The sequence below is a fragment of the Furipterus horrens genome, unplaced genomic scaffold (genome assembly GCF_987537825.1).
Source record: "Furipterus horrens unplaced genomic scaffold, mFurHor1.1.pri manual_scaffold_2, whole genome shotgun sequence".
NCBI classification, from domain to species: Eukaryota; Metazoa; Chordata; class Mammalia; order Chiroptera; family Furipteridae; genus Furipterus; species Furipterus horrens.
This window is the reverse complement of record NW_028327172.1, coordinates 162,800,003-162,821,470: the sequence shown is the minus strand read 5'-3', so window position 1 is coordinate 162,821,470 and position 21,468 is coordinate 162,800,003. Positions and strand designations below refer to the sequence as shown.

At 33.4% G+C, this 21,468-nt stretch overlaps 1 protein-coding gene across 1 annotated transcript in view; it reads right to left on the bottom strand.

Moving 5' to 3' along the window:
• Positions 1-21,468, bottom strand: part of LOC150019841 (glutamate receptor 4) — a 442,193-nt gene that overhangs the window by 17,486 nt on the left and 403,239 nt on the right. Inside the window, exon 14 of the mRNA XM_090268076.1 lies at positions 19,232-19,479. Coding sequence (XP_090124202.1) covers positions 19,232-19,479 — 248 coding nt within the window. The remainder of the gene's footprint in view (positions 1-19,231; positions 19,480-21,468) is intronic.

The window sequence follows — 21,468 nt, the reverse complement described above, 5'->3', positions numbered from 1 at the left end:
AACCCCTTGATTTAGTCAATATCTGTACACAGAGTATTATATATTTTGTTTGCAGAATAAAAATTTTACAATATTACACTGAGTCTGGTTAAAACAAATCCAGGTACGTTTTACTTAATAATGTTAACATTTCATTGCTGGAGGAGATGTCGATAATGTTTAAACAAGTTTATTTGCTTAAACTACTGCATTATTTTGCTAGTGCTTTTTTATTTTTGTAAGAAAGGATCCATTCGTTATATAAACATAAGAATGTCTCCTCAGTTTTAGTTCTGTGCTTTCCTAACTGAAGTGCTCTTTTCATATTAAACTCTCTATAAAATTTAAATGCCAGGTACTAAAATGTCCAGAATATTTACTTGAATGATGTTAAGAATTTTTTCATAGTCCCCAATAAATCTTAATATATTTTTTAAAAAGTTAAAAATTGTGTGACTCAACTAGAAATTCATGTAAAAAATAAGAAAATCCTTTAAAATCAACAAAGGACATCAGTAGGTAAATTCACATAAGAAGAAATACAAATCAGATAAAAATAATCCAACCTTACTTGGAATTAATCCTAAAATTCCAGATTGGAGAATTCATTTGATTTAAACTTTGTTATACGACAGGGAAATATATGCAGAATTTTTTTCAGTACTACTCTAATAACAAAGCAGTAATTTCATAAAAAATAAATAATAACTCTGTGTACACTATTCATTCTGTTACTTAAATGAGGTTGTGTTGTCAGTATTGTTACAAGTGCTGTATATGTAAAGTCATCTCATATAACCAGATGAGATTGTCAGGGAGATGAAAAATCACATAAGGTTTGACTTCTGAGTTTTAATTAGTGATGTCCCCCCAAATAAAGGTGGATAGAAGAAATTAGCATAAAAACTGAGAATTTAAAACATACCAAGAACTTTGTATAAAATGAATTAATAACACTGAGAAAACTTTTATCAATCAAGAAAATATAAAAATTAAATAAAAATCAATAGGCTGTCAAATGATAAGAGTTAAGGACTACATATGTCTGATTTTAAAGGGCATTTGGGTTCACAGTTCCCCCTTCTATCAGCTATTTAGCCTGGAGAGTAACCAATTCTCAGCATTATCAATGCTCCTCTAAGTTTTCAATTTTACTTATTGCTGCATTATTATTTATCTTCCCAAATTGTTCTTTCCAGTAAACAAGCATAAGACTCTTCTTGCTTCATTGGATTTGTGCACTCATTTCCAAAGGCAGAATTTAAGCTAAATTGCTGTGCAAACATTTTTAGAAAAGATACTAAGTTTTCATCCCAGCTTGCTTATGAAATTACAAGACTTGCCTAAATGACATTACTGATCAATAATTTAGTATCAAAATTAGCAGAAAAAAATTTTTTTATGTGGAGAGAAAATTCAGACCCAACATGATTTATAATGATCATTTGAAAACCACTTTGATAAGACATATAGGCAATTAAGTTAGTGTATAGAGAGATCTTTGTGTTTCATACTCCAGGCGAATCAAAGATAACTGAACGAATTAAGTAGATACTGGTTTGGATTTGAGACAATGTCCCTAAATTGTGTTTTTTCAAATTTGCTTAATTGTTATTTGAGAACTAGGTCTGAACAATGTGATTCTTGAAGGAACATAGTGATTTTTGCGAAGATATCTCTGAGTAATTAAATTTGAACACTAGCTAGAGATTGTGACAAATTAAAAATTTAATTATATTTTTAGTGTTGAGTGTGTTTTTTTATTTAAAAAATATTTCATGTAGTTTAGTTTTATGATTTTGTCAATTTTTGGTCACAGAGTAGAATTTTTAATCTTCCTTTGGGCCATGGAACTCTTTTAGAAGTTGATGAAAGCTATGGGTACTTTATCAGGAAAAATGTACAAACTTACAAAGCCACTGACTGGCATACAATTTCAAGGAATTCACAGCCTTTGGAAGGGCACCATGAACACAGGTAAATATCTGTTCTAGAGTCTAATAACAGTTATTTTAAAATCAATTAATGACTATTTTCAAATATAGCTACTAAAGGTAAGATAAATAAAAATATGTCTATGACCCGTGATAGCCCCAGAATTATAATAGAGGAGAGGTTATTAGACTGCAATTTGGTGGAAAGGAACTTTCTAGGTACTAGCCTCGATTTGTGATCATTCTGTAAGCATATCATGGGCATGGCTTTTTAAAGAACTCTATGTTAAATAAATAAGAAAAAAACTGTCAAAAATTCTTTTAGTTACTGTTACATAATATCGAGAAAATAGCAATTATTCATATTAAATGATTTAAGTTTTATTTTATTTGTGGTCACCTTGGGGTGATGTTTGAGATGATATGGGATAAGGTCTCTGCCCCAAACCACTCTGTTGTTATTATCATTATCTGTGAACAAATCATACAAAAGAGGGCTTTGTTTCAAGATGAGATCACAGCTACCTGGATTGTGAAGTGCTTCAGGCTATACCTGAATATCATTCATTAAAAAAAATGCGATTATTATCATTCTAAAGTAAAATTTAAAAAATACAAGCATTGGTGTCTTTTATACTCAGTGAATGTGAGCTATTCAGCAGGACTGGGCTTTTCACCAGATGCCTCACCTGGACCTGAACTTGGACTGCTGTTTGCTGCGTGGACTGTACCCTCCCCGACTAGGTTCTTTCATATCCTAGACCATGCTCCTTATTCTCTTTATATGATTTCCAGAATTCTACACCATTCCACGAGCCATGGCTCATGTTTCAGTTTTCTATCCTTTGCTGATTCTTAGAAACTTTCATTAATTGCTTTAAAGAACTAGAATCCTAGAATTTTTAAGTCAAAAATGTGGTTTATAGGTTGACTTTGGCTTTCTTATTTTACAGATATGGTCACTGGGGTCTAATGAAAGTTAGGAGACTTGCTCACCAAAGCCCAGCTGGGATCAGGTCTTCTGATTTCTGGTCCAGTGCTCTTTCCCACAGTACTAGGGTAGCTTTGCTTTCTGTTATACCCTTTCCTGTGTAGGTGAACTATTATTCATCCCTCTATGGCTCTCTAAGGGAACATTGCTTTTTCCTGAGAAGTTTGTCAGGCTTGGTAGGGGTTATGCCTGATTAAGCTTGGACTCAGATATTCCCCTTACTAGTAAGTTGGCAACTTCTGTCCTCTCTGGCTAAGTACTCTTTAAGCTGAGACAAAACTTGAAAGGCAGGTAATATCGTCAATAATTTGATCCTTTTTAAATATTCAAGAAGGAAGTACAGTAGATAAATTTCTTTAAAAAGCAATACAAATAACCTATATGATGACTTGATTAGAAGGTAATATTTATTTTATTCCAAGGTTAAAACATGATAGGTCTATTTTAATACATATCAAGGTTCTTAATGATTTAAGTTTTAATCTTTTAGGATATGTAATCATGGATCTCCAAGAATAGCATTATAAGGAAACTTCAGTATATTGGATTAGAAAACTTTACACAGAAGAAATAAAAATGTAAGAATAAGTAATAAAATAACAAAGCCAATCACAAAAACTCAGTCTCATCTTTGAATTTCATTATTCCTCCTATTCTATAGCTAATTATCCATCAAGAACAGTTTTTCTGAAAAGTATCTTTCAAATTTATATTTTCATTACTATTACACAGGCATTGCCTTAGTCAAAGCCTTTATCATCTGAGACAAGATCCATTGACCTTCTCAGTCCATTCTCAGCTACCCAGCATCAGAATAACTTTGCCTCTCTGCTTGTTTTTTCGTGCTTTCTCAAAAACCTTCAGTGATTCATGATTGCCTCCAAGATAGTATTCTACTCTATTCTAATTTTTCTGACATCCAAGGCTTCCCCAAAATTCAGCTTACATATAGCTTTTAAAGTAAATTCATTATATTTTATTGAGCCAGACACTGTGTCAAGTTCTTCATATTCTCATTGAATCTTCATTGGATCCACATGGCTAGTAAATGGCAAAAGTGGGATTGGAATCCAGGTCTGTGTAACACGGAGCCAGTCTCTTAACCACTCTAATTCCTCAAATAGCCCTCCTCTGCCTACAGCCAGACTACTAGTTTCCTTATAGTCCCAAAGATATTTTATACAGAAATGACTAATCTTATTATAGAAACTTCATCAGGAATTCCTTTATTTCACTCTTAGTTTTTCTGAAGTTCTTATCATTTTCCAGTAATCATTCATTGACTTATCATTCAATTGGTATTTATTAACTAGTACACATCTGAACCTTTTTTATGAGATCTTTTCTGGATACTCTAGATTTCTAGATTCTTTTTTATCTTCTGCTTCTTTAAATGATCTACTGTTTAGAGAACTCACATTTGCTCTGAGTCACATTTCTTTCTCTTTCTTGGAGGACAGTTACTGTATCTTATGGTACTTTATACCATTCTCATTCCTAATACAGGACAAGAAATATAATTGCCATGCAATGACTATATGTAGAATTGATGTCTTGGTGAGTTAACTTAATATGCTACTTTTCAAGTAACATTAAAATGAAAGGATAAGGTGTTGGGCAATAAAAGGAACCCCTTTGACCATGGAACCTAATGGATTCTGAGAAGACCTTGTATAAAAAACATTTTAAAACAAAACAAAATAAATAAGCAAAATCTTCAAAAACTATCTGTTAAATATTGGCAAGAAGGACATAAAAATTACTGATACTAGCAAGCAATTTGGTCCATTGTATAAAAATTATCTAAAGAGGTATTTCAGTGAGATCATAGTTAAAATAAAGGGACCATCAGTTCAACTTGTGTAGGCAGACAAGGAAATAATACTAAATAATAAAATCAAGTACAAAGATGTTATTAGTATCAAGGAAAATCTGGTACTTCCAACCAAACTGTAAGATGGAAATTCCCAGATAATGGTATGTTTACAACTCAGTTCTAATCTACTTATGTGCAGCAAATAAAACATACCACATTTAGAGAGTACTTCTGTTACTAAATTTACTATTTAGAACAGTGTAATTCAGCACATTTTTAGAAATTAAAAATTACATTTATTATCTACACATATTAAATGCCAACTATGTTTGGTTTAAATTGATTAAGATATATTTTACTTTATATCTAAATATGTATTTAGTTCATTAAATATGTTTAGTTAACCTTTTATATGTAAATACTTTAAATTAAACTTTCCATTTTTCTTTCTTATTTAAGGTTTCAGGTTTAATTGATCTGTTTTATCTATGTTAACTTATGGCTTGGATTTTGCTTAGGTTGGAGAAAGGCACAAATAAAAAAGAAAATTGAGTGATAAAAATAGGTATTATAGATCTGAGGATTGCTAGCTGATGGGGCCTTGAAAGGAAGCTGTCTGAACTGCCATTCAAAAGGAGCTCATAACAAGAGAGCATATACTTTTTCTGTTATTCTCTGAATAGAGCTGAAGCTTAAGAATTCTAAGTCCATGTATGTTTAAAGGTTTTAAGTTTTTGCCTTTCCAAGTGAAACACAAAACTGCTTATCTTTGAGAGCAACAAGGCTCATAATTCTACTTTAAAACACAAATATATTCTAACCTCCATTTATCCTTATTAAACAATTTAAATAAGAAAAAAATGACAAAATGTTTAAATTCTTAAAACCTACATTTGCATCTGTTAGTGTTAATGCCAGGACACATTATATAGCACCCCAGTTGTTTCTCCTCAGAAGCTGGGTCCTTCTTAAGTGACCAAGTCAGGCACTATCATTAACTATTTTAATATGCCTAACAAATTGAATACAATGAACATAAGATTAATATTTTTCACTTTTCTGAGCAACGAAACAAAAAATGGTGTTCATTTCAATTTCAGGTTATGCAAAAGAATGAGAACAATATGGAACCACCACCAATTTTTTCCCTGATGAGAGTACCATGAAATATTGCCTAAGAATTTAAAGTACACAGCAAATCTGCCTGACATAACTAATGTTTGTGTGGCTATCAAATTCTAACACATAAATAGTCTGCTAAAAATAGTGTGACATTTTTCTTTTCTTGTATGATTGTTTAGGCAATCCATATATCTGATATCTTAAAATTCAGGAATGAACAATGTGCCTCAGATACATCCTATACTTTTCACTGAAGGAATCAGTGAGTGAGAAAGTCAAAATTAGGTTCTATTTGACATCTGACAACAAAATGTGTTAACTGTGAGAAGTTTAGTGCTTAATTTTCGGTTTTGGTGACTATTGCAATATCATTATCTACAGCAATAGTGTATGTTGGTATTAGAATAGCCTTTCTATTTCATGTGTCCTCTCGTATATGTTCCCAATCATATGACTACTATGATTCCATTCAGAAGACAATAGTCTTTAACAAAGATATACCCTTCTGAAATGATTTTCTTTCATTAAAAATCTCAACAATCCAACTTTAAGGTGATTCCAAAACTCAAGGATGTTTGTACGAAAACACAGAACTGTGTTTATGAAAGATGATCGATATTTATTGGCAACAAATTGCCTGAATTTTCATTATTTTTTTGCACATTTCTACTTCTTTCTAAAATTTCCTTCTTCTTGAGCCCTAATTGTCTTAGTTACCTGATTCAAACTTTCCTAAAATCTACCTCAGTCACACACGATCTAGCGTCTTTGGCGGGCAATGATAGCAAATATTACAGCTTCATAGGATTTGTAACCTGGTATGTTAATAATTCCTATGGTCGACCTTTCTTCTGATATTTCAAATTCTGAATGCTTTATAAATTACCTAACTCATTTCTCACCTTGGTTTTCTCTCCTGTGGAAGGGCAATACGGATGATTTCCATGGACAACATAAAACATGAGAGGTAACAATGGAAACCATTGAAAGCAATTGAAGAGGCCTGGAAAGAGAATCTATAACCATGAAGAAATACTGTTCAAGAAAATATTACTTCCTTTTTCTTTTCTTTTTCTAACCATAGTTTTCACACGATACCTTAAAAATCTAATTAAGTCAACATAACTTCACACCAAAAGTTTATTTAGCCTGATTGTTTATATTTAAAATTACATATCATTTAAATTAAATCAGCTGATTATTTTAATAAAAAATTTCTTTTTAATAATATATTTTCTATGGGAACACTGGATTTTAGTTTTATACTTTGCAATTTCAGTACCTATTATGGTTTGATTGCTAGTTACCATCCATATTCTACATGCAAAGAAATTAACAATTGATGACCATTTCCTAAGACCTATGCAAGAATCTAATCTTTAATGGAGGACTCACACTGATATTTAATGCTGATGGAAAATATAAATGTATTAGCATATAACTGATATGACTTGTTTGAAGGTTTTATATTTTTCCTGCTATAACATTTGTAGGTGGATGTTCAATTAACTATATACACAGGTAGCAAGCTGTTTTGCTAATGCTGGTGAGTTAGAAAGTATAAAGGTATAAAGAAAAAGGAATTAAAAAACAGGTGGGGGAGGGGTTTCCTTCAAATGGATGGAACCCATTCTTTTGAAAGAAAACTCCCCTCTTACCTTCATCCTGGAGCTGGTTAGTTCTCCTCTGTCCTCCTCCTAGGGGAGAAATACCCAAAGTTAAACAATAATAGAACATGGTCTTGTATTAAAGTCAAGTTCAGTTCTGGCCAACCCTTTCCTCAGGTCTCACAAGACACTACCAACTGCCTGATATACTGGGGTATTCATTGAATTGAACTTAAAATCCATTTTAAGGATTAAGCCAAAGGGGAATGAACATTAGCTGTATAAGCAGGACGAATTGTCTGCTTTTCATTAAGTCTATTAGTCAAAGCTCCAATAAACTGAAGAATGAGTAAGAGTAGGGGAATTAATGGAAGGACATTGTTTGGGTAATATTATTTATCAGCTGGAGTCAATCATGGGGGGTGTATCATGGGGAACACCTAGAGTTCCTTAGGGAGGAGGCATGTGGTGGTGTCTCAGCTCATCTCCCTGACGGTCTTCATTTCTTTTGAGGGTAAAATGATAGTGCTGCCTGCAACAATGTTTGGAGGGGCAGTACTAAATCTGGCATGAACAAGAATTATTATAAAAATGAAAAAGATTTAAAGGGTGATTAGATGGAAGGGTTAGGATAAATCTGGGAGATGGGTATTATCAGAAAGTATGTGCTTGTTTCACTTTTTAAACAGGAAATCATGGGTAGAATGAAGATGGGGTTTTTATTTATTTATTTCTTAAATTAAAAAAAAATAGACTCTAAATGTCTTTGGAGAGAAACAAGGCAGCACAGTAAAAGGAGATGGACTTGGGAATTAAACAATGGTGGGCTTCTATTCCAGCTCTATCACTTATCAGTTCTTTGACCTGAGTTTCAGCAGCATCACCTGTCCAGCTGAAGATAGCAGCACCAATGTGAAGTTGTGGGGGAAATATGTTCATATATACATTCTTGCTATGGAGTAGTTGTTAAATTTTATTTCCTTTTCATGTAAACTCTGATACAGTCTTTTCTTATTTTAATTACTTTATTTCTTTTGAAACTATTGTCTAATTAATTGAGCTTAAGAGTCAGTTCCTAGTTACCCTTTGGCATAATTTCAGAGACAGTGACTAGCTCCCATAAAAATAATAAAATACCAGACAATTGATTGAATTCCGTGAGACATGAAGGAAAGCAGAGACCAAGAATGAGCCTGAACCCATACAAGATCATGTGCTATTGTTATTTAACTTTGGGTAACTTATTAAAATTCTTTATCAAGTAAAATGACATCAGGTGAGAAAATGGATGTACTTTGGAACCTTGGGTTGTCACAATATGTTCCAGAGATGTCAAAATGAAAGATGTTGTAAGCATTACTTAAATGGCCATTATGAAAAGGTGCAGGGAAGAAAACTCTATGGCAGATTCTGTTATACTTCTATTATTGTTACCATTTGTTTAGTGTTACATTCATCCTATAAACTTTAATCAGCTTGAAATTATGTAGTAAAACTCCTCCAACTACGAACATATGCATTTCCTTTCGTTCTTCCTTGGGTGGGAACTTTGACTTCATTCATTATTTTTAATGAAAATTCTAAAAGTGGCCTTTTATCTAGTAAACTCTATAAATTCTAAAAAATTTATACAGAAATAGAGCATTTCCCTTTTTTCCTGAAACAAATACATTCAGAAACTGTGAAGCTGTGTTATAAATGGAAAAAAGTAAATTGTGTTTTATGAAACACTTACTTTACTCATGGAAACCACTTATATGACAGAATTTTGAAGGAAATATCTTTATCTTCTGAAGTGATCTGAGAATCTATGAATAAGAATAGCTGTGTACATTGCCTGGAGTGGGCAAAATTACAGCACCTGGGCAGTCTTCATGCTTCAGGGCATAAAAGGATTGTTATTTGGGATGAGGAAAAATGAAAAATAAATTAAATGGTACGGAAGTTGTTGGTGTTATTATGGTGCTCTTAAAAATCACCCTCTCAAGCATGACATATCAAAATACCACAGGATACCACATTACATGGACCACTTTTTATCATCTCTAAATATGAAAATATCTTTTATTCTAAAAAATCAAAGCAAGTCCTTCTATGTGCATGTGCTTTACTTTTGTTGTTTTATTCCTTTTTATATAATTCAGTGACTTTTGTCAGATTTGTACCTTGCCAAAAGTTTGATGTTGGTATAAAATTCTAAACGTCTATATGTAGGCATACAAGACCTGTGTCTTTCTCTAGTTCTGTGGTTTTTACAGGGAAATGCTTTCCTTAAATAACTTTTCATTTCACAATGTAGACAAACTTTGACAAAAACAGCTATTCACTGAAGAAGTGATTTATTTAATTCCCAAACTGGATGAGCTTCTATTGCAGTTCTGGGACTGAATTTTACCCCAGTCTTATTGTCTGCAACTTCAAAGAGATATAAGAAAATTCTTTGCTTGTTTCGCTAAAGATAGTTCAGGGCATGACTCAGAATGTCAGATCTCAATGTGGGAAGGGAATTTAGATGTCATTGTCATGGTGTGCTAAGAGATGTTCCAAACTCCTCTACTTGAACAACTCATTGTTGGCGATCATAGGCAACTTTTCCCATTTTGGAGAAAATCTTTTAATTGTAAAATCTTTCTTTGTGTTGACCTGAAATCTCCCCCTGTGTAATTTCCTCAACTTACCAAGGATTTATTTCTTTTTAAATATAAACTAAACATTATAGTTTCTTGAGCTCTATCTGGGTATTTTCAATATGTCTGGAAATTATCAATGTTGCTGAAATTACAGCATGGAAGAACGACAGAAACTTTTTAGTAAGTTTTCAATGTAAACTATATATATAAAATATTTTATATGTAGTTCTTTTTCCATAAGAGCACTGGAGAGAGTCAGAAGATCTTAGTTCTAATCTCAGCTGTGGGACTGTGGGCAAGTCACTTAACATTTATAATTTATAATTTCTTCCTCTATAATAAAATGATATTATAAGAGGGTTAAAAGGAGCAAGTAAACAAATATATATGAAAATAGATTGAAAGCTATAATGCTATATTGTTACTATCATTGTTTCACTTTAGAATTATACTGCTCAGTATTTTTTAGCATTTCACAGTAAGCCAAATATAAACATCATCTTGTAAAACTGAACAAATTACAAAGAACATTAAATTATATATTAACTGATTCTTTGCTCTATATGATATTATCATTGTGAAGTTGTTTAATAGAAAGTATCTTTTTTTGCCTATGTTCTCTACTTTTTCCTCTGGGAGGCAATCTGAGGTCAGATATTCTTGGACCCTATTTACTTCTATGTATCTCCAACTAGCTTCAAATATATGCCCAAGGTTAGGGTACAGATTTAGGGCTCTATATACTTGCTTTCATTTAAAATTTTCTATTTCTCATTTTTTTCTTTTTATGCTAAAGGCACTGGCACCACAAAGCAGCTATAGTTGCTGATAATGCTTTTCTGATTATTTTTTGTATTCCTAGTTGCAAATGCCTGAAAAGAGGGGTGTCTAGGGACTGGAGATACAATGATGTGGTCTCTTAATCACTAATAGGATTTTGATCCTTTACCATTTCAGAAAGGATGTTCAGAAGTTGCATATCTGTTAGCCCCAAATATAAAACAACTAAGATTTTATGACAGAAGTGGCCTCTCTCTTACATAGTTCTTGACAGTTTTATACAATCTTCTGTGTAGTGAAGCAACAACAGAGAGGGGTCCGCACACTCATATTTTCTGTGAAAGTGAGGAACTCTCTGTATCACATTTGTTTGATTTACTCCAATTTAATTCTTATTTTGGCTAACTCCCAAATACTTAACACATAGAGAAAACAGAGGGAATTTTTAACATTTCTGTAAAATATTGTCAGTGTGTCAATTTCTTCCCTGAGTATCCCAGGAAAAAAAATAAGCTAAGTAAAGTCTAATTTATTTCAACATGATGTGACATAACTTTTTATGATCAGTGGTATTTAAAATGATCGATTTCTCCCACATCACAGTATTATATATTTTGAAAAGCAAGCTTGATAGTAGGAATATTTTTAGGCCTTTAATTTTTCTTCATTGTTGAGTTATGTGATATTAGAGGAGCATTTTGAAATGGTTTCACACGGTTTTGAAAGTGTATTTCATTCTGTGGATGAGACCTAAGAATGATTTTTGGGTTTTCAGAAAGTGTGAAATCTGTCCATTTAAAATAAACTACTTTTAATCATGAAAAATACTTTTCTGTTATTAAGGAGACTATACTGTGTGTTCACAGTGTTTATAACTTCTGTTAGTATAATTATTACTTATAAAATATTCTCATAATCAAAGTACAGTATTCCTTCGCTTATCGTGGGTATTATGTTCTAGACCCCAACCCTGCGAAGTAGGAAACTTACATTTATTCTACACTCTTAAACCTATGTAACTTTAAAAACATACATATACAGTACCACAAAATCCCTCGATATAGTGAAAAATCTGCGATAAATAATTAAATATAGTATTTAAAAAAATCCCGCGATACAGTGAGGCTGCGATAACTGAACCACGATTATGTCATGCTTGTTCTGAGAAGGCTTGGGGCCTTTAAATGGTGATTTTTCTACTCAGGTGCTACCAGTTGTATATAATACTGTGTTTGTGGAAAAGTTATCTGAGAGCAGAATTATGGGACTGATTTTGTGGGAGACAATGAAAATAAATGAGCTATAGTTTCTTATTCCCAGCTAAATTAAAATGAAATATAATTCTGAACCAAGGTCTTTACTATTTTCCCAGCTCATTACAGGTGACTGCCAAACACTTTATTTTTTCTTAAATATGAATCATAAACCAGCCCCATCTTGGCTGATATTATGTTTAGACACAAAAGGAAGCTCATAATTTCTGAAGTTCTGGATGAGTGGTTTCTTATATGCTACGCTAAAAGGAATGGATGCATTTTCATTTTTATGGCAAACCATTATTTACTTACCATGCACTAAATTGATTATCATTAGTATAAAACTGCATTACAGCAACATTGTATAGAATTCTGCATTTAGGAGTATACTATATCTCCATAATAAAATGAGCTTTATAGTATTTTATTATTGATATTTTAGAGTTTTATGGACCTGATTACCACACTCCCTCCAAAGTCCTCTGTGTGTGTGTTTTCTAAAATACGTATTCTTTACATGACTAGTTATTGCAAGCATAAAGACCCCCTCTCTTCCCTCTCTTTTGCAGTCCCTCCCCCCCTCCCCCGACCTTCATACTCTCAGCTAAGAGGGCCCTGGGACAATAAGGTGTAAGAATCTACGCTGCATGGTTTTCATACTTCTCTTCTTGCTCCTACAGAACTGTTCAGGGCAGGAAGAGTTATGTCAGAGTTATGATCTCTCTGAGAGCTTTAATGGCTCCTTTCCCTGCAGCAGCCTGTGCTGAGGCCTACCAGGTTGTAATTTTCCTAGTGTCCTTTTCCATTAGGAAGGTAAATCTAGTGAATAAGATCCTATACAACGAGGCACAAAAGTAAAAACAACAATAAAAACCGCTGATCATTTGACCTTGCTGCTGTTCTGAAGACAAATAAACAGCTACTCCTTTCAGCATTGCCAGGGCCTTGGCAGAGGGAAGGGTTTCCTTTCCAGCCCTGGTGTTTTAGCTTTAGTTCTAGAACCCACATCTGGACTTCCACCAACCAACACAGAAAGGGGGATCCAAACACACAGAACCTTCATGCACTTGTTTTGCTGTTCCTTTGTGTCCCTCTTTTAATCAGATTACCAGTACTGGAATTGCTTTTGAAAACCATTCCTTATAATGAACAGAACCTTAAAGAGGAGTAGCACAATATGGAACCTGTCTAGCTACCAGACATGTACTCAGGAGAAGACTCCTAAATGCACTACTAAATGAAGAAATAAGTTCATCTACAACACATTTATTACATATCACATTATGATGTTTGGTCTTAGATACAACTTTATGTTTCCTAAATACACTTGGCATGTATAGATCAAGGTTGCTTGACTAGGTTCTGCATGGACATTAGTTGCAGGCTGACACTGAATTCATTTGAATTGTTTAGGATATAGACTTTTGGAAGACTATTTATAGAACTTGTTTATAATGCAGTTATGTGACACTAAAGAACAACAGTTTGGAATTTTGGATTTTTTAGAACTGCCAGAATTTATATCTTGTTTTAGATCTGATCAAATCAGGTTGTGAGAGCTTAAATGATTAAACTTCTTTTGTAGTAGTTTTATCTTGTTAAATTTAATTCTCTTTGAAGTGGTAAAAACTAAAATGGCCCCAAATTAGCCATTTTCTTAAGCGAGTTATTGTAACACAGCTTCTAAACTTAATGGTAAGAAGTTACACGGAGGTAAAGATTGAATTTAGAAACTTTCCAACTGTGGTGTTACTTACAGTACCTACAAAGCATCCCCAGAGAGGACAACTTAAAAACTCCCTGGTGGATGTTCAGTTAGAACTTAGAAACTATCCGTTGAATGAATTGGCAAATGAATGAAGGAAAATCATATCAGCTTTTTTTTTTTCCCTAGTAGGAAGAATGGCAAAAATGTATAATGCCTGGTGAATCTTAAAGAAATGTAGAAAAATGCAACTCCCCCCCCCCCTTTCACAGGGAACTTTAATTTCAGTCATATTTCAATGGTATAAAAAATCTAGAATTTCAAGTGCACAGGAAATTTTATGCTTCCTATTGTATCCAACAATTAGAAAGGGAAGGATAAGGTACTTGGATTCTAGAAGGGCTTCCTTTCCCCTGGGACAGATGTAGCACTGACGTCTTTACCATGTGACATCTCCATTTGTGAATGCAAAATACTTGGTATCTACAATAAACACCAGCATTTCTAATAGAAAACTGGGTATATGTTTAAGCATGTCACAACCATGAAGATTGTGTGTATTTTTGTGCGTGTATGCTGAGAGGTGCAATTGATTTTGTGTTGTGTGTGATTTCTAATCCTGCGTCCAATAGACTACATCTCAAGATATACAGGATCACAAAAAGTAAGTTATCTGTAGCATCTTTTAATACAGAACCAAAAAATTAAGGATGTTCATGAGCTAAAATATATCTCCATAATAGTTAAAATAAAAATCGTGTACAAAGCACCTGCAATTCATTTCCAGAAAATAAGTTAAAAGTTTATTCACTTTGAGTCCAAATGATGCTCAGTAATATTAAGTACTCATCTTGAGGAATATGCAGTTTTATCTTGTTTAGTGTCCACATTAAGTATTAATAGTTGACTTGTTACTAACACCAAAAATAAAATATAGCTTTATTCTCACATACAACATCCAGGAAACCCATTTTTTCTAAACCTTCCATGTACACCTGAACTGCTGACTAAATATGTCTCACAAATTTCACATGGGAAAGTGGTTCCTTAGGGACAATGTATTTTTCATACATAAATTTGAATATTAAATTTACTAAATCTGTCCTAACACATCCTCCAAAGTTCATTTCCTACAGAGAACTCTATTTACCCTGATACCAATCTAGACTTGGGCCAAGTGTCTTGTGAGGACAGTGACTGTATTAAATACTGAAAGAAGAAGGCTAGTGAAAGATGTGCTATTCTAATTCTCATCCTTAGTACTACCTTCCCCTGTTGGGGTATTACTTTGGGTTTCTGACATGCCTGTTATAAACTAAGCATGATGTGTCTTGTTTCAGAGGGTAAGCTCCTGTTGCCTTGGGTACCTGCTCCCTTGCTAATGGGCATCAGCAAGTCCCATGGCCTTCATTTTTTCTAGATCAGCTACTGATCAAGTTCTTTTGGAACTGTTTTCTTTTAAACATCCTTTTTTTGGGGGGGGGGATGGCAGAGCATTTGTCTTATTTTAGACCCAGTCCCACAAATGTCTTTAGAGAAGGCAAAATTTTTATAGGAATTATAGGAGGCTAGTTTTTATAAACTAGCTTCAATTATTAGGGTCGAGTATAAAATCCTTACAAAGTTCCAGGAGAAGTCTTCAGATATGATCTGCTGCTTTGTTCCCTGGAGGTACTTAAAGATACCAGATACCATGAATATCTTTAAATGGAGTGTTCTTGTCTAACAACTATTTAGTAGTCAGTAAATCTGCATTAATTAAATTTTGTTTTGCTTTAAACAACTTTTATCAGTTTTATTTATTGCATAGTAAAGTTAAGAATATAGTAGCTAATGTAATATAGGTGATATAGTAAAGATAGTATTTTGATAGTAAAGTATTCAACTTTACTGGGCAATAAATACTATAGTATGGTAGATATTTATACTATAGTAAAGTTGAGAGTAAAGTAAAAATAAATGTACTTCCTCTGTCATCTAAACTTTATATTACATTGCAATCCCATCTAAAGTATACATATTTAAAACAACCTTTAAACATATCTCACCCAGAGAAAGATTTTTATGAATGTGCATGTGGAAAGAATAGTCAGAAGAAATAGAAAGGGATGGAGAAAGTTGAGAGATAATATGAAAGAAGAGATTCTACCCTTTTTAAAAATCTCACAAGACCTGAAAGTTTTCTTTAGAAGGTAACTTGAAAAATAAATAACAAATAAAAATGACAGTAAAATCTATGAGTGAAGTTCTTTCATTCATCGATATTATAGTTGGTGGTACATTTACTGATAATTAGCTTCACTTTTTTAATATTAGAATCTATAGATGCTAAGTTTAACAATATCAATACACCTGGTATCATTTTATCATCTAAAAATTGGATAACCTATGTCAAAGTACAATAAAACAATAATTTCTGAGAATAGTACTAACCTTCAGTGAGAACTGTTAGTGATAGCTCAATCATTTTCGTCGTATATGCCAAGGACACACTAGTCTGAAATAGTGTCTCTGAAAATAAAGTCTCTTTGAACAATAAAGAGCATGGAATACCATTCTCTAACGTAAAGATGGGTGCTAGCCTTCAGTGTTGTAATATTTTTAAACCAGTCACAGAAATATTCTCTGTGTTAGACCTGATTGCATTTGTTTTAAACGTCTACATTAAAACCCAAGTCTTGGCACTTAACCCTGATTATATTACTATAATCTTCCTATTCTCTGAAGCATTTTGACCAAACAGCAAGGTCTAGAAGTTTAAAACACTATTGATCAACAGAAGATTGTTAGTCATTTGTCTGCCTTCTCTGGTTAAGCTTACATAGAAGGAAAGATCACTGTTTTCCTTTTCTTAAAGTCTCATGTTGCCTAATGAATCAAAACAGCAGAGTTTGTGAAAGAAAAACATAATGTCAATAAAACAACAAGACTCACTATATGCCTAACTATTAACCTAAAGACCTGGTGAAAAAAGATAGATCCTATAAGAAAACAGATTCAGTCTTTACTGAACAAGTAAGGCAAAAATGTTTCAAAGGCATCCTTGGAGCAAGTATGTATACCTTCTGGACCTTGCTCTGATGAGTGCAATTGGTTTGAATTTGCTTCTACATCAGAACATGCCTATTAGTCCATCACTATATTAGTCTGTCTCTAATGTAACAGACAGATTATAGTCAAATAAGAATGAGAATTTAAGTTTAATGAACTTCTTGCTTAGCTGGGATGGGGGTGGGGAGTGAGGAGTTTAGGTGAATGCCAGTTAGCCTTCAGTGTCCTTCCAATGTTCTCAAATATAGTCAAAATGACTGTGGTTTTGGCATGCAGGGGCCAGCTTGCTCAGGAAATTGTGGCATGCATAAAACAAAGTGCATAAAAGCACTCTCCATCCAGGAAGCTGAGTTTAACAATTGCCTCATTAACAAGATCCAGGGAAGGACAGGAAAAGAGGGGGAAGCCAATAGCTGATTATTATACAGTTCTAGACAGATGAAGCCCTTCAGCTTTTCCCCAAACAATCCTTGTAGTGTGGATTTGACAAAGTGGCACATTTAAGAGGGAATTCCTGTCATCAATGCGAGCCAGGCGCACCCGTATCTGAGGGCCAAATTCAGTCCTTGGAATTTGACTTTATCAGTAGACACAAGACAGACGACAGAGAAGCTACATCCACAGAGAATTAATTAAGAGTAAAAGTGACATCCAGTGAATGTAATCAATAGTCTGAACACTGATCTACATATCAACCACCATTGCTTTCTCCCCTCCTATTTCTTTTCAATTATTTATGCTAAGATGCTCTTATAACCACTGTTTCAATAGAGATTCATTTGCTAGTTGGCCTAATTGACTTTACATATTTTCACATTGTATCATACAAAATATAGCCTCAAAAACAAAACACCCTGATGCCAATTTCTGTTTCTGAATGTTGAAATCTTTTTGGGTAGAATTCTGTCATGGATAAATTTATTAGTTTGGTTTTCTCCCTGCATGTTTCTTCAGTTTCGTTTGGGAGGGATAGTCACATAAGCCTGACTTCAGAATTGCCAAAGTCCCCACTCAAATTTGTTATCATTGGCTAATTTTGTTCTATCTCTTTTTAAAATTGTCCCTTATGAACACACTATAAAGCCCCTCACTAATTATTACAGTATAGCTTGCAAACACAAAGCAACAGATTTAGTACAACCTTTCCAGCAATAGCATTTGTTTCTTATATCTGTCTCAAACCCTCCTCCACCCAACATATATCCAAAACACATTGCAGTTCCCTTATGAAAGCAATGAAAACAATCATATAATTTTTAAATTGCTTTCATTCCTGCTGGGCAACAATACAGGTCTCATTACCTCAATTTTTCAAAGGCTTACCAGAAACATCATTTTTCAAGACCAGGTTCTTGGTTAAGTCCTTTAGAAAAGATTCTGATTTCTTCTTGAATCTGTATCTGTGCTTTGTATGAATTTCTCCTAAGCAGCACTGAGACCAGAGTAATGTGTAAGTCATTGCCTTTGCCTCCGGTTTTACTCAAGTCCCAGTAATTCAACAGGAGCCTTTATTGCTTAAGGAAAATAGGAAATTCTGCCTCCTGGACATAAACATGTGAATTCTCTATGTCCAGGGCCAAAAGGGTGAAAAAGGGCAGATTTACCTACATTTCCGTAAGAATGGAAGTCTCACTTTTAATGCATGTGGATTATCCACATATGTAATGCTTTGCTCAAGAATCACATTTTAGGGGTATATGTGTGAACAATTTTGGATTGCTGTTGGGTCTAATTTTACAGATCTTACTTATACCACACTCCCTTTGCAAGAGGTGAGAGTATGACTTGAGTAAGCACTATAAAATTAGAGCCCAGTTTTCCCTCTGATCATGATTGCATTTATAAATAGATGCGTTTACAAAGTTAGCACCAGTACAACCTCAGGATAATCTAAAATACAATGATGCCATAATAAATGAAACATTAAAATGGAAAAAAGGGCTTTGCTAGGAAGAGGTTGATGTCTTCTTACTCAAAAACTACTAGGCAGGCATAATTTAAAAAAATAGTGATAAAATATAGAATTATTACTGACACAATGATATTGTAGGTTTTAGTGGCCAGAAATGTTAATGAGATATAGAAGCATATGCTACTCATCTTTTAGGCCCACTGGGAGCAGCTAGTGTTCAACCAGTTTGGTTTTTATATGGCCTTAAAAAATATACATCAGCTATGATTAATTACTCTAAAATAGAAAAAAAAAATACCTGATTGTTGACCAAAACTATGAAATGGAGGAAAACAAAATAAACAAACATACCATGTTCACAAACAAAACAAAATAATTCTCTCAGGGACATCAGGGAAGGTGGAATACTATAACAACACATGTTATATTGTTATACTATTCCACCCACCTTAATGAGGAACCCTTGGGCGTTGCTACTCCATAGCCTTTTGAATCCAGATTTCCTCCCACTTTCATCGTGTCACATGGTTTTCGCTGCTCAATGTATTCATTCATAGTGGACTCCAGGAGAAAGGCAAATTTGCCCTTAGACTTGCGGACGCGAGCCACTCCCTCAGCTGTCGTCCTAGTGAACACTGATGGCTCTGCTGATCGCATGTAGGTCCACATCTTTTCATACACTGCTATTTTTGATCTCTGGAGGAAATTAAAATAAAATTAAATACAAAAAAGAAGGGAACAACGTGTTATTATTGATAGAATTAAGATAAGGATAAAACCTTTTGTTACCTTTCCATTGCCCTCTAACTCGAATAACATTATTTTACAATTAGAAAATAGCCCTCCACAACTCTTTAAAGAAATCACTGAAATGACATCTAAATGTGATATTTGAAGAAGCTGTTACCTCTTGTCATAATAATTATCCTCCTACTTAACTGCTTAAATAATAACTTATAATTTTTAAATGCAGAAAGCCATAAAGAGACTTGAACATTTAAAATCACGTTTTGTATCACATTTATGGCAAACTTGAAAAGGACCAGGTAAGATTTAATTTTAGCTTTGTAAAATATCTTTTGATACTGTACTTAATTTATAACAAATAAGATTTGTGGTATTGTTTATCTCTTTTCATGTCTCAGAGTTTTAATGAAAACCATTCTAATAAGATGTATACAAAAAGTGAAGTCTATAGCCAGTCAGTAGTTGAGCACAAGAGAAGAGATCACTGTAGTTTACAAACCAAATATCCATAACACAAGAATCAAACTCTAGGTCTGCCAAAATATTTTTAGATTTTTCCTAACAAAATCTCCAAATAGAACATACATTAAACTTTAAAGGGAAGTCATTCCTGTTTTTCTTCTTTATATTTTGGAGAGTTAATCATTCTAATTCCCTGATTTTAGTCAAAAATCTTGTTTATTTTTGTTCATTTAGGCTCTATCTACATTAGTATCACTATTTACTTTACCCAGATCTATTTGCTGATATCTGCATTCATTTTGAACTATTTTAACCACATCGACATTTTAAACATGAAAATATGTTTAAATGAACTCAAATGTCCCCAAAGAATACATCTGATAAGATAGAAAAGGCTGACTCCTGATTGATGTTTGATATTCCAATGTCATGCACACAGACTTTTATCTGGTGCAGTTGCATTTGTTCAATAACAAGATGCTGAGATTTTGCATCTGGACCCAAATAAAAAGTAATGAGGACTTCATTCAGACTTAAATCTATGCGTGAGGCCAAATCCTGATTAGAATGTACATTTATTTACATTGACCTTCTTCTTTGTCCTCTTCTTCTTTTTTTAACCAGTATATAGAATTCAACAACAACCAGATCTTCAAAAACCAAGTATCCTGAATAACAATTTGAGGAATACATGGTTTAGGGCAAAAGCAAATCATTCAGGTGGACAAAGAAAGAAGCTAATAAAAGTTGTATTCATAATTTTGGTTTCATAAGAGGGAAATTAAGTCAATAAACATACCTAATTAGCCACACACAGTAAGAGATGTGCTTACTTGAACACCCCCGTCCCCCTCAAAAAATAGATATTTTATATTAATGTATAATCAAATGATGAAAAATATCAAGATGGGATATAGACTTCCTGTAGCATCCTATGAAATGTTTTATGTTATTAACACTTGAAAAGATATTTCATGCTATAGAGACCGTGGTGGGTGAGTGTTTAGGTAATGACAGGTTATCTCTCTCTGGCTATAGAAATTCTCCCATTAGGAAGTTCCATGACACCACTACAGTTCAGCTGCAAAGATTCTATGTGCTTCCAGGAGAGAGGAGTGTCTGGATTCAGAATGGGAGCCACTGAGGAGGCTGTGTTTCCAGGCCCCATTCATTCCAGCTTTAATAATCGCGTTATCTTCCAGAGAACTAATTCTTTCATTGTACAACAAGTTTCATTCTCTGAAACTCTCTGGGTCACTTAATACAGGTTGTCCTTAAATATCAATTTTAATCCTTTCAATTTAGAGAAATGTTGCTATACATCCTTTAGGCATATAATGACTTAAAAAATATATTGATAACTTGAGAGTTTCACCCAAAAAGATACAGAGTTATACATATATTGTATATTTCACATTGTATACTATGTTGAAAACAAAGGAAATGAGATCTGTCTGGGTATTATTTTAATTGAAA